Genomic DNA, 14,556 nt, shown 5'->3' with positions numbered 1-14,556 from the left:
CCTGTAATCCCAGCACTTTGGGAGGCCGAGACAGGCGGATCACGAGGTCAGGGGATCGAGACCATCCTGGCTAACACGGTGAAACCCCGTCTCTACTAAAAAATACATAAAACTAGCTGGGCGAGGTGGCGGGCGCCTGTAGTCCCAGCTACTCGGGAGGCTGAGACAGGAGAATGGTGTAAACCCGGGAGGCAGAGCTTGCAGTGAACTGAGATCCGGCCACTACACCCTAGCCTGGGCAACAGAGCGAGACTCTGTCTCAAAAAAAAAAAAAAAAGAGAATTTCTGCAACAACAATGGTGATAGAAATGGAATACATATGTATCAAGGCCACTTCTGTAGCCCAAAAAAGTTAAGAGCACAGCCTTCGGTATTAGGCAGGCTTGAGTACAAATTGTCTTAGGCCCTCGATATTAGGCAGGCTTGAGTACAAACTGTCTTAGGCCCTCGATATTAGGCAGGCTTGAGTACAAACTGTCTTAGGCCCTCGATTTTAGGCAGGCTTGAGTACAACTTGTCTTAGGCCCTCGATATTAGGCAGGCTTGAGTACAAATTGTCTTAAGCTTAGGGACCTCAAGTCAGCTATTCGACGCCACTGAAACTCCATTTTTCTTTATAAATAAGGGCATTAATAACTATCTCAAAAGGTTGTAGTAAAGATTAATGGGTGTAAAACACAGGGCCTAGCACCTGATAGCACTCAATAAAAAGCGGGCATCATTGTCATTCAGTGATACACACACTTGTCAAGCTCCAGCCAACACAGCCTGATGGTGACAGCCCAACACCCTTCCACTGCAGCTGAGATTTCAGTTAATCAGCTTGGGCACCAGACAACTGCTTGGCAGAGGACTTGATAGAACAGATGTCAGGAGTTGTGTTCCGGATACCCAGAACAGAAAACAGATAAGACGATAGCAAAGGACAAAGCCTATAGCTCCTGACCTTACTCAACAGGTCCCCAAAGAGGCTAAATTCCACATCTCAAGGAGGCAATCGAGAAACAAGAGTGATGAAGTCCTTACGAAAGTGGTTTGAAACTTTGATCAAACATTGGCATCACCTGGGGAGCTCGAAAAACCACAATGTCTGTGTCCCACTCCCAGATTTTGATTTAATGGTCTGGGATATGGCCTAGGTTTCAAGACCTTTAAAAGTCTAACATGATCTAATGTACAGCTTTAGTGTCGCTGCTGTAAAAGAAAGCTGAGCCACTCCTGTGTGTGAGTTGGGGTTGGAGGTAGGGAGGGAAGAGGACAAGGGGAAACAAAGGGAAAGAACAGAGGCCAGCGAGTCCCACATGAAGCCCATTAAAGCCAAGTCAGTCATGTGGTCTCAAGCTGTGTCCCATGCCAGACAAATCCAATCCCATTAGAGTCCCATCACTCCCCACATAAGCTTCAAGAGAGGGTTATTGTGTAATCATTCACAGGGCTAAAATATGTGACTAATACCGGGATACGTGCATATCAATATTCTAAAGAATATTAAAGCAATGTAGTTTATCTCTGGGTTTTGGTCTTGGGGGAAAAAAAAACGCCCAGCTAAGTGATGGAGGTTGGAGAAAGGAGAAAACATCCATCTCCCCGGCATTTTGGCAGCCTGTCAATGTGACTGAAGCACACTCAAAGAGGCAGGCTTATTTTGTGACGTTATAGCAGTGTCTTTGATCAGCGGGAAAAGCACATCCATTTCAATCACTGTAGCTGGGATGGACCTGCTGCCTGGCTGTCTGGCTGCCCACCAGGGTGAGCTAGCCTTCAGCCTATAGACACATGGCAGTGCTTAGCATGTCAAACAAATGAGGGGGTTCTTAACTATCTACACAACTCTTGCTGAACGTCAGGGACTCTCTCGTTTACCAATTTAGCCTGGACTAATCTGGAAGTTCCTTTCCCCCAGTAAACACCACCTGGTCTGGCCTGGCCTCATCAAAACAAAAGCTGGCCAGTGGGCTGTCTGTCATGAGGTAGCCATCACTTCAGAATCAGGAGGGCAGGGGTCAACCGTTCCTATAAGCAACACACCCAGGAGCAACACAAGCCTGGAGAAAGAAAAAGCCAATGGCAACGAACTCCACTCTCCTCCTTTACCTTCACCCTGTCTCAGCCCCAAACTGATCTGAGAGAAGTCTGATTCCTCCACGCAGACATGAATTCTTAGCAATGCAGTTTTAAATCTATGCAAAGATCACCCACATTCTTTTTACCAGAATAAACAGTTTTTTAAAAATTGATGGAAGAGTTCATCCATTTTCCAACTTGGGGATTTTCAACAGAAGCTTTGGTGGGTTTTTTTCTTTTTTCTCTTTTTTTGCTCTGCCTCCCGGGTTCACGCCATTCTTCTGCCTCAGCCTCCCGAGTAGCTGGGACTACGGGCACCCGCCACCATGCCTGGCTAATTTTTTTGTATTTTTTAGTAGAGACGGGGTTTTACCGTGTTAGCCAGGATGGTCTCAATCTCCTGACCTCATGATCCACCTGCCTCGGCCTCCCAAAGTGCTGGGATTACAGGCGTGAGCCACCACGCCCGGCTGGGTTTTTTTTCTTAAGTGGCATAGTGGTATCGACACAATAGAAAGATATGAGTAGTAGAACTACAGTAGAGATGGGAATAATGATGATGATAATGACAAAACTTTATATATTATTTATGTGTTCCAAGTGTTTCATGTGTGTTAACTGATTTTATCTTCATCACAACCTAATGAAGGAAGTTATAATAATGACCATTAACAATAGTAATTATAGGAATATATAATATGTAACAATTATTATGACATATAATAATAATGAACAACAGAAAAGCAATCATAATAATCAATCTCCACTTTTCAGATAAGACACCCAGAGAAGCTCGGGGACTTACCTGAAGGGTGGGGGCTGAGCTTCGTGCCAGGTGTCCAGCTCCAGGAACAGCACGCTAACCAGAACACCAGACTGCCTCCTTCCAGAGCACACCTCAGAGCCTCCTTTAAAGCTGCCAGCTCAGAAAGCCAGCAGAGTATAGAGGGCTTCCGAGGGCTCTGGACTTAGGAATTCGTGAGTCTGAACTCCAGCTCTGCCACTCCACATCCCACACCTGTTGCATCCTCTATAAATGGGGATAATGACACCTACCTCACAGGCTTGTGGTAAGGTTTAAATGACAAAATGAATCAAAAGCACCTCTCCCAGGGTCAGCAACGAAAGTCGGTTTAACCCGGTGACTATCAAGCCTGGCTACCCATTTGAATCAACCAGAAAACTTTTTAAATGCTGATATCCAATCCCCAACCTCCTTATCCCTCTACATTTCTACCTCAACAGAAAGTTAGTCTCAAATCAGTAATCCACTGTGTCCCACCTGGATATGAAACCTGAAGCCCCTCAGACCAAAGACCAGCCTATACACCCTTTGCCACATTGATCGAGAATTACAGGCAAGCTTTTAAATCCCTGAAGCCTCTGCCCCTGGCTCTAAGACAGCAGGAATCCCCCCAAATGTTGTTTGATTGGACAAAGGAAGTTGCAGGTGCCAGGACCATTCCCAACAACTTGGCTAAGCTCACCCTTGTCCAGTGACCTTCCCCACATTCATCAGGACAGCACCTTCACCCAGCTGGCACCATATCTGACTCTCACAGAAGCTTCCCACCTCCCACCTCAGCCACAAGCCCCTGCATAGGAGGAAGCAGCCCAGAAGCTTTCCTGAGAAGCACCTTTCTGTCCCACCGTTGCCTGTGTTTTAGAAATAGTCTGTGCCAAGGCCAGGTGTGATGGCTCACACTATAATCCTAGCACTTTTGGAGGCTGAAGCAGGAGGATCACTTGAGGGCAGGACCTTGAGACCAATCTGGGCAATGCAGCAAGATCCCTGTCTCTAAAAAATATTTTTAAAATAAGCTGGGTGTGGTGGCGTGTGCCTATAGTCCCAGCTATTCAGGAGACCTGGGTGGAAGGATAGCTTGATCCCAGGAATTCAAGGCTGCAATGAGCTATGATTGTGCCACTGCACTCCAGCCTGGAGTGAGACCCTATCTGCAACAGAGTGAGACCCTGTCTTGAAAAAAAGAAAAGAAAAAAGAAATAGTCTGTGCCAAGATCAACACAGTCAGCATTACTTTGACAATACACTAACCAGAAGACCATCCAAGATGAGAGGTAGGACTGCCTGACTTAGGTTTTAAAATCTTAGTATATGCATACCTGTATGTGTATATACACACACACACTCACACACTCCAAGAACTATAGTACACTTTGTGCTCAAAAAGGACTCTGCTTCGTTCAAGGACTGGGTATAGAAAGCAGGGAGGGCAAGGGGTAGCAATAAACAGGGAAGGGAATACTGGGGTTGCCCATGGAAACTGGCAGGAATAAGAAAAATAATCAGCCCACATTTGACAGAAGAGAAAAGCACAGCTCTGGCCCTCAAAGGAGACAGCCAGCAGGGAGGATGGGGACCAAGCAATGCCAGTTTCCTGGCTCAGGCTACCATGCATCTTTTCAGGACCTACTGCCAGTTGGCAAGAGGTGGCGTGGGGGGCCGTGGAGGGGTCGGGGATGGGGAAGGCAGCACGGAGGAGAGTTGAAGAGCCACTCACTCGACTGTTTCCCAGAAAGTGAAGGCGCCAAGCAGCCCTCGCGCTCTCAGGACACCTCCCCTCTGCTTCCATCCAGGAAAGAGCCCAAGAGGATTGTCCAAGGCCTCACCTGGGTAAAGGAGCCGTCCTCGCCACACTCTGGGACAAACACAGCTTCCTGAGGCTTCTTGGCTTGCTCCAGGGCTTGAGCCCGCTCCAAGCGACACTTGCTCTGGCCAGCATCTGAAAGGGGAGAGGAGCGGATTTCATATTTCACTTGGATTCGACACTGGGGCCGAGGGACAAAATGGCTGAGAAAACCACTCCACCTGTGCGGGAGCCCACACACAACCAACTGGCTTCTCCAAGCCTGAAAGGGCTGTGGCTAGGGGCTGCTGCACAGCCCCCCTTCCCTGCATGTCAGTCACAGAAAAGTGGAGGAGTCATGTTTTTCCCAAGTTCTGCCTGTCTTTTCTCCCAAGTACCTCTACCCTCGCCCCATAGAAAATAAAAAATGTGTTACTTCCATGATTTTTCACTGGGTTTATTCTAAAAGTAGTAAGCCCAACGGGGGTTCAACTATGTCTTATGGTTCAAGAATTGCAAGTATTTTCTTTAGAAAATCAGAGGCTCTAGCGCAGCCTGCTTAGCCACCTACAATTCCTGGGATGGCTCTAAGCAGTTCGGGACTACAAATTCAAATATGTTCAGGATTCAGGAAAAAGATACAAATTAGAGAAACCAGCTGGATATGAGAAGAATGACACTCAGTTCTGAGAGGCTACAGGGAGTGCTGTAAGACTGTGGCAAACTGGAGAACAGGCTCCCCTTTAAAGGGGTAGCTGTTATGCAGGTCTAGTCATGTGCTGCTTTGTAGGAACACAGATCTAATGTTACCAGACTTCCCAATTTTGGAACAGAAGGACAAAAAGCAAGATTTTTTTTCACTGAATCTCCCAATTTTTAAATGTTATCCCAAATGTTTTTTGCTGTTTTTAAACAGGCAAGGAGACCAAACAAAACATATCTGTTGGCCAACAATTTGGAATCACTATTTGGGAGCCAGCAATAATGTCTTGCCGTTTTAAGCATCTCCATAAAAAGAAAAAGGAAAGCACTCGCCAGAGAGCAGCACATCTCTTTAAGCCCTAGCTTGGGGGCAGTGTGTGAAAGACAGAAAAATGCTCATTCCTTCAGGTAGACCAGGCCTTTTTCCTTCCACCCTGGTGGAAGGGGTGGAGAGACAGGAAAGCAAAGTGAGTAGACAGATTTATTACAAGCTCCCCTGCTGCAAATGCACAGTGAGGGAGCTGGGGTGCCCAGGAAACTCTCCTTGGCTAGGCAGGGGGTGCACACACTCACCTTTGCATCTACCTCGATGCACCACGCCCAGGGTCTGGTCTCGGCACTTGGCTCGCTGGTACTCACACATGGACTCATAGGACCTGCCATCAGAGGCACAGATGGGTTTGGGTTGAGTCCTGGAGCAGTGGAGGTTGCACTGAGGGTCACGGTCACTTATTAGAAACTAGGTTGGAAAAAAGTGAAAGGGTACAGAGGTTACTTTTGCAAGAAAAGTAGGGGCGAGTCCATGACTTACAGTACTTGTTTGCCTTTAGAAAGTAAGTCCCGAATAAACCCAAATAAAACCCTGAAAGTCAAGGGAACGGAGCAGCCACAAAGTCTAACCAAGGAAGGCATCATCTATGCCTCATACGAACAATAATGTCTAACAATTACTGACCATTAACAGGCACTGTGCCAGGTAATTCGCATCCAGGACCTCAGTCCTCACAACAACCCTATGAAATAGGAACTCTATTCTGTAGACAAGGAAACCGAAGCCCAGAGACATAACTTGCCCAGTGTCACACAGCTATAAGAAGTGGAGGCTGAATTAGAATCTAAATCTGTCAGAAGTAAAGTCAAAGCTTTACCCTCTAGGATGTCTAGCCTCTCCATCCATGCAGACAGCCATGCAGCCTCTATTTGGGTGCATCCTCAAATCAGGAACACACTCTCAATCTCCAAATTCCATCTCGGGAAAGTTTCATTTATTAGATGGTACTGAGCTCCAAATCTATCCTCCCTCCAATTTTTGCCCACCTCTCTCTGGCAGAATACAAGTTAAATAATTTTCTGTGAGAAACAGATTTCCTGATTTTTAAAATAACAATAATCAGCTTGGAAAATATTGAGTTAAGCGGATTTTCTTGGTGAAGGGCTTCTCAGGTGACTCTAATACATTCTTTTGCATTGTGAACCTCCAAGACACATAGTAAATTAAAGATAGCTACAAATTATTTGCTACTCCTCCCATTGAGCTATGGAGTCTAATTTCCTCTCCCTTGAATCTGGACTGGCCTCAGGAACTTGCTTGACCAAGAAAATGCTATGGGAGTGGTGTCTGGGGACTTCAAAGTTAGGTTACATGAAGCCTTGCAGCTCCTACCTGGGCCTCTTGTAATACTCACTCTTGAGGAAACCAGCTGCCGTGTAAGAAGCCTAACAACCCTGAGACCATCATACTATGAGGAAGCCCAAGTTTACATATGTCAAAACTATGCAGAGAGAGAAACGCCCAACCAGCCCAGGCACAGAGACATGTTGAGTGAAGAAGCCTTCAGGTGAGTCTAATCCCAGCTGTCATCTAATTGCAACTCACAGAGATGAAAATAAACAATTGCATGAGAGACCCCAACTTCAGAACCACCCAGCTGAGCCCAGTTAACCCACAGAACTGAGAGAGAGTATGATAATAAATTGTTTTAAGCCTTTATGTTTTGTGGTAGTTTGTTACACAACAATCAACCAGATCAAGGGGCATATACAATGAAGGATCTTCCAAAGTTACTTAACCATGAACCCCTATATCAGGGAACCCTCTGTTAACAACAACAGAATACAGTTGGAAAACAATAATTGGGCTATTACAATCCATGAGCTTCTGTTCAATGACTCACGGTTAGACTGTACGGGCCTTGAGACCTGGGTCCACTCTTATCTACTCCCATATAGCAGAGTCCTGGGCACACAGAATGAGGCTCTTCATCAGACTGGGTTGAGGGAATGAATGTCCCACAATAATGAATGGCAATGTCATGAGCACACATCAGGCTATTGGTAATGGTAGAGATGACTATGTAATCAAATCAAGCTCGTAGAGGTTTTGGGAAGGCGTGAATATAAGCTCTGTCTCAGACGTATTTGTGGGCCCTTTGTGTGAAGCAAACAGATGAGAACTTGTTGACCCTTTTCCAGAACAGCAGAGAAAGTTTCAGAGGTAGTACCACACCCTTCAAGGGAGTACCGGAAACACACATCCCACACTGGCCAAAATCAAAGAGGACCTGAACCTGTCCATAAACACACAGACTACATCCCAGCTATAAAACCAGTCCCTCCTTGGGACTGGGCCTCATGCCTGGGTGCTGGCTGCCTAGCACAGGGACAGAGCAGCTAAGGGCTGAAACCACTGCACAGGACTTGTCCAAATGGACAGTGAAATTGCGCTTTCTCTTCAGACGCCTTCGGCAAGGTCACACCTGAATCTTGCCCAGGGCCCAAAGGGAAATATCCAGATAGTGTCTTGTGAGCACAGCATTTGATAGAGTCCGGTGTTCAGGGGTAAAAAATAAATAACTCAGATCATCGTCTCCAGAGGAAGCCCACAGCCTCCAAGGCTGCCCCACAGAAGAGGGGTAAGCTGACAGGGGGAAGTGGGAGAGTACATCATTGTTCAGTCAAGCCCTGCACATGACCCCCAGCCTCAACTCCCTTCGAGTTGCCCCTGCTTTAAACCTGCGAGCCGTGTCCCACTGCTCGGGGACCCTTACATCATCTCCTGGGCCTGGTGAGAATCGGACCCAAGGGCCCCTCTCTAGCCCTCTGCTCTCTCTTCCTTGCTCTCCCTTGCTCCCTGCTGGCAGGGCACACAGGCCTTCCCATTTCTCAGATGAGCTACCTCTGCTGCTACTTCCAGGCCTTCAGGCACACTGTTCCTTCTCCATTCCCTCCCACCCTGCTTTGGATTTTGACTCAGGCGGTCTCTTCCGGGAGGCCCTGCCTGACTCTCCCAGGTGAGGATGATATCCTGTAATACTCCCTCATACTTCATTTTTCTTTCATGGCTCTTCACACAATTTGTAATGAAGAATTCATTTGTGTGATTTGGTTACCAGTGGAATCCCCAACTCTGAGCTCCATGAAGATGAGAACGATGTCCGCTTTGCCTGTGAACACCTCCCCCGAGCATCTAGCACAATCCTGGGGCCCTCCATCATGTGTGGGAGGAGTGCAGCCCTGTAGCAGCATCTCCCACATGCCATTCCTTCAACACCACTGCCAATGGGACGTCACGGGCCTGGCTTTCTGGGCTCCTGCCTCCCCTGGGGATCACCAGGGCCACTCCTCATGCTCCCATGCTTTGAACCTTGCCATCCTCAGCCATGTTCTCCCATCGGACTTCTGCATTGCACGTGGGCAGAAGTGGCCCAGAGCCTGCCACCTTTACTCCACCTCAGAACAAGAACTCTCATCAGGAGCATCTCGTGCTGGGCCTGCCCTGCCTGGAGGGCAGGGCTGTCTCACCTGGATGTTCAGCATCTGGTGTCTGGCACACAGAGTAGGCGCTTGGTCAACAGTTTTTGACTTTGTGAAATCCTTTTTGCAAGTGGGCCAGTGTTTCTGTTTGTTATAATGAAAGGCAGTGGGACCTAGTGATTAGAAGCTCGGCTCTGGAGCCCAGCAGTTGGTGTCAGTACCAGCATCAGCACCCACATGCTGTTTAACCTCGGGAACGTTGCCTTGCTTCTCTGGGCTTTTAGTTTTCTCATCCATAAAATGAGAGTAGTAACAAGCCTTGCCTCATAGGGTGGTGTGAAGATTCAATTATTAACATATCCTAAGTCACGTATAAGTTCTTGTTCATCTTCTTTCTTTGGAATTTAAGAGAAGCGGGGCATGGTTTAAGAGAACACACAGAAAAAAGAGGGAGAGGAAGACAAAGCTTCTTTTCAAACCCACTGAGGCTGCCTAGTTGCCTGTGCTGTAGCTCATGGGACAGGAGAGCTGCCAGCGTCCCCGTGAAGTTGAACTGCAGGCCAAAAAATCAGTTTGAAAATGGATATTGCTCTATGCCAAGAGAGAGGCCACAGCAGCTGTGCCGGAGACCAGCTCCCTAACAAGGGGAATACTCTGTCTGCAAACAGACAGGTTAAAGAACTTCAGAGGCCCCACCCATGCCAACACACAGAGATCATTCTCAGCTTCAGAAGAGCACCCAAAATATTCCTGTCTAGAAATTACTGGTCCCTAAGCCCAAATAAAAAGTTCGGAGACAGCATGGGGTCATTGACAATCTTCAGTCAACTATGGTGTCACATTTTCATCTGTTTTAGGAACTGTGTATATTTGTGATTGTTTTCACACACACGAAAAAAATGAGTTCTATAAAATGGAGCTTTAACCAGATGACTAAGCCCTAATAAGATCACCCAAACCTCCGGGGCCCCAAAGGGATTATTCTGTGTCCACAAACACTGAGGATGAGGTAACACTCCGGTTCGTTCCTTCATCTGTTCATCTGCTCTTTACTCAATAAGTGATCACCAACAGTGAGCCCAACACTGTACCAGCATAGGAAGCAATACGTAACCAACATGGTACCCACCCTTACCATTTAGGGTGGAGGCAAGGAGCATGTTAACAGGACACCATGGAGCTATTAAGATAGAGGCAATAAGAGAAGGCTTAATCCTAGAGACTCTGGAATACTCCAAAGCCACACACACAGTCCAACAGAACTTCTCACTGTGATGGACATGTTCTATATCTGTGCCATCCAATACAGCAGCCACAAACCACATGTGGCTATTAAGCACTGCAATGTAGCTAATGCAACTGGGAAATCAAATATTTAGTTACGTTTAATTTTAGTTAATTTAAGTTTAAATGACCACATGTGGCTAGTGGCTACCGTATGCAACAGCCCAGTTATAAAGTAAACAAACCAAGAGGAGACGAGAGAGGAGAGAGCATAGTCTCCAACTGAATTTTTCTCAGTTGAGCCAGGTGAAGACTGATTGAGAGAAAAAGAGAAAAAAGAAAAAGAAAAACGAAGTTGATCTGGAGAATAATTTCTGCATTTTGAAATTAGATAGTATATTAGGCTATTCTTGCATTGCTATGAAGAAATACCTGAGGCCGGGCATGGTGGCTCTAACCTGTAATCCCAGCACTTTGGGAGGTCAAGGAGGCAGGATTGCTTGAGTCCAGGAGTTCAAGACCAACCTGGGCAACATAGAGAGACCCTGTCTCTACAAAAAATTTAAAAATTAGCCAGGCATAGTAATGCATGTCCATGGCCCTAGTTACTTGGGAGGCTAAGATGGGAGGATCACTTGAGCTGGGAGGTGAAGGCTGCACTGAGCCATGATGGTACCACCGTACTCCAGTCTGGGTGACAGAATAAGAATAAAAGAAAAGAAAAGAAAAGAAAAGAAAAGAAAAGAGGGAGGGAAGGAAGGGAAAGGAAGGGAAAGGAAGGAAGGAAGGAAGGAAGGAAGGAAGGAAGGAAGGAAGGAAGGAAGGAAGGAAGGAAGGAAGGAAGGAAGGAAGGAAGGAAGGCAGGCAGGCAGGCAGGCAGGCAGACCGGCCAGCCTGAGACTGGGTAATTTATAAAGAAAAGAGATTTAATTGCTCACGGTTCTGTAGGCTACACAGGAAGCATAACACTGGCATTTGCTCTGCTTCTGGGGAGGCCTCAGGGAACTTTTACTCAGGGCAGAAGGTGAAGCAGGAGCTTGCATGTCACATGGCAAAAGCAGAAGCAAGAGGGATAGGGGGGCAGGTCACACACTTAACCAGATCTCACAAGTACTCACTATGGCAAGGACAGCACCAAGCCATGAGGCATGCACCCCAATGACCAAAGCATCTCCCACCAGGCCCCACCTCCAACATTGGGGATTACATTTCAACATGAGATTTGGTTGGGGACAAATTTCCAAACTATGTCAGATAGAAAATCAGTTCACTATTTATGGGTCAAAACTAGGATATTCCAGGAGTTTGGAGTTGCTCAGGAGCAATCATGGTTGGTGGAAATTTGGGGACTTGGACAGGGTCAAGCCATCTCTCCAAGAAGTCAAACACTGAGCCATTTCCTTCTAGAGGGGAATAGCAGTTTTACAGAAATATTCACATATATTCCTTTCCTTCTTCCTAACCAAAAGACAGTAAAAACAAAATAATAATGTTAATTATGATTGCATAATACAGAAACCAAACAAAAGGAGCCGGGATAATTGTATATCTGCAGTTGTCTCTCCCACCCATTCTCCTTGCGGGGTGGATGACTTCGAACATTCTGTGTTTTGTTCACATTTGTAAAATAGGACAGATACTTGATATACACATAAACAAGTCATTTTTCCTATTGGAAAAGTAAGCTACTGACTGGGGGCTGCCTTTGCCATGGAAGAGATCAGGGTAGATGAAATCAATTTTGGACTAATCATCCCCTCCATCTGAAATGCACACATGCTGGTTCTTTCCCTTCAGTCTCCAGCAGAGTAGAATGCAAGCCCTGCCACAGCTTTTGCTCAAGGAGACCACCCCAATAACACAAGCTGTGTTAGGTTTGACTAACTGCCAAGTTTCCATGACAATATAGAGAATAAAAGAGCCAGCCTAAGGTTCCATCTGGGAGGAGATGTTTAATTCTTTATAATATAGAGCTGTTCTCACACTCTTAACTTCAACCTGTTAGTATCATGCTGACTTAACCAATATCTAAAATCTAAACAGGTATTTTTCTGGTAATATGCATACCCCTATATTTTTCCTGGGTGTAGAGGAGGAGACAATAGCCATACTAAACAACCAGGTCGGTGGTCTATCCACTGGATTTGGGAGAGTGAAGTCTACAATTTGGAGCAGCAAGTGACATTTCTCTGAGCTATCATACTCAAAACTCACAGGCCAAACTCAAATTAATTTTAGGTTTTTCTTTAATAAATTCATATGTAACACAGCTTCAAGTACTCACTTTCAACCTTTTTGCTTCACTTACCTATGGGAGCAAAACAAACCACCCCTAAACCTAGCAGCTTCAAACAACAATTTATCATTTCTCATAATTCTGTGGGTTGACTGGGCTCAGCTAGGAGGTTCTTCTGCTCCACATAGTATCACCTGAGGTAACAGATTTGACTTCATTTAGTTGAGAGCTTGGCTGGGGCTCTGTCTCCAACAGGCTTTCCTGTCTTATCCATGATGACTTCATTTAGTCCTTTATCTCTTGCCTGGGTGTTTGACTCTTTGGCACCAACTTCCTCCCCCATCCCTACCCCTAATTCAAGTTCAAATTCCACATTGCCACTGAGGTTATCATCCTAAAAAACAAATACTTTCATATGTTAAACACCACCATTAGCTTCCTTGGCACTCCTGCTGCACCGTGTTTATACTCCCATCAAAATCCTCAATATACTGCATTATCATTTATCTATTTACATGTCTATAAAAGATTGTGTCTTATTCCTCTTTATATACATAAGGCTTAACACAGCACCCTACTCAAAAGTTTGTTCAGCACATATTTGAGGAATGAATGAATGAATATCAAACCTTACCTAAAATATACCATGAAGAAGTACCTCCTTTTTCTGTCACTTACTGTGAAAAGAAATATTCTTCGTCCAACAACCAACAACAGCTTAAAGCTCTCAAATGTATAGTAATTAAAGGTATTTGTTCCTTTCTTTTCTTTAAAGGAACATCTATCTCTTAGATAATAAAAGCCACATATTAAACTTGGTAAATTTTCCTTGGATTAATGGAAAGGAAAAAAATCTCTAATTTAAGAGAATGTACCAGTATGGCTGAGATAGTACCCATATATCATTAAATCATCATGGAATTCATTCCCAATGAACCTGGCCTTAGCCCCCAGGAAGCCTTTCCACCACCCCAGAGATGTCATCTCACATAACTCAGGCAGTATCTGAGACCCTAGACTGATGAGCCTGAAATGAATTATAAGTCAAGGTAGGAAACTCTGACAATTTAACGGCCAATGTGATTAGCACTCTAGTTTTTCGAGCAGCTACCATATGCATGCACTTGAGTAAGAACAATAGTCAGATGGAAAAAAAAAAGTCATTTATAAGTCAACTTTTTGACACCGTAAATTCATTTTTCTACAGGCTCAACATTTAAATAATGGTGAATTTTCTCCACCTGCAAATGTCCAATCTCCAAATGCCTATTTGGAAGGAAAGAGAAGGAGAACAATCCCTACATGTACACCTGCTAGGTGGTAACAGGCAGGGCAGAAACCACAGCCCAGTTCTGCAGCTCCATCCTGCCTCTGGACTGTGCACACACTGGCCCCTTTCCCTGGAATGTTCTTCCACCTGATGAACTCCAGGTCAGGGGTAAATGCTGCTGCCTTGGGGCATCTGACTTCCAAAACAGGTTGGGATCCCTGTGATGAGCCCCAGAACACCCACTATGGTCCACTGTGGCCTGTGCCATAATTGTGATTAAAATGGCCCATCATTTAATTTTACATTGCTTGCCCATGCCCCTCCTCCGGGCTGTAAACTCCCTGAGGGCAGAAACCAAGATCTGAGTGTGACACTGCTGCATCCCCAGGGCCCAAAGGAGGCATTTAATAAACATGTATGGCTTGAATGAATGAGGAGAAAACCGAGGCTGAGCAAGGTTGTCAGTAAGTGGTAGAGCACTCCTGTAAGTCTGATCCTCACAGCCCAGATTCTTTCTCCCACACCACACTGCCTTCCTCTATGTAGGGATATCAGACACCATGCCCCAGATGTCACTGAGGGGCAGAAAGGGCTTTGCTGTCAGCTCTGGCAACAGTGGTTTGGGTCTATAGTAGTGACCCACAGGAGAACAGAAGAGGAGAAGGGCACCAGAAGCAAAAAGAGCTCTCCCAAGAGAGGGGATACTTTTCTGTCTTGTT

General features: G+C 45.8%; 1 protein-coding gene across 2 annotated transcripts in view; it reads right to left on the bottom strand.

Moving 5' to 3' along the window:
- Positions 1–14,556, bottom strand: part of SMOC1 (SPARC related modular calcium binding 1) — a 152,339-nt gene that overhangs the window by 74,834 nt on the left and 62,949 nt on the right. For both annotated transcript variants that reach the window (XM_025392795.1, XM_025392796.1), the window contains exons 2-3: positions 5,928–6,093; positions 4,696–4,808 (exon numbers count right to left, since the gene is read on the bottom strand). In XM_025392795.1, coding sequence (XP_025248580.1) covers positions 4,696–4,808; positions 5,928–6,093 — 279 coding nt within the window. The remainder of the gene's footprint in view (positions 1–4,695; positions 4,809–5,927; positions 6,094–14,556) is intronic.

The sequence above is a fragment of the Theropithecus gelada genome, chromosome 7b (genome assembly GCF_003255815.1).
Source record: "Theropithecus gelada isolate Dixy chromosome 7b, Tgel_1.0, whole genome shotgun sequence".
Classification (NCBI taxonomy): Eukaryota; Metazoa; Chordata; class Mammalia; order Primates; family Cercopithecidae; genus Theropithecus; species Theropithecus gelada.
This window is presented reverse-complemented; position numbering and strand designations above follow the sequence as displayed.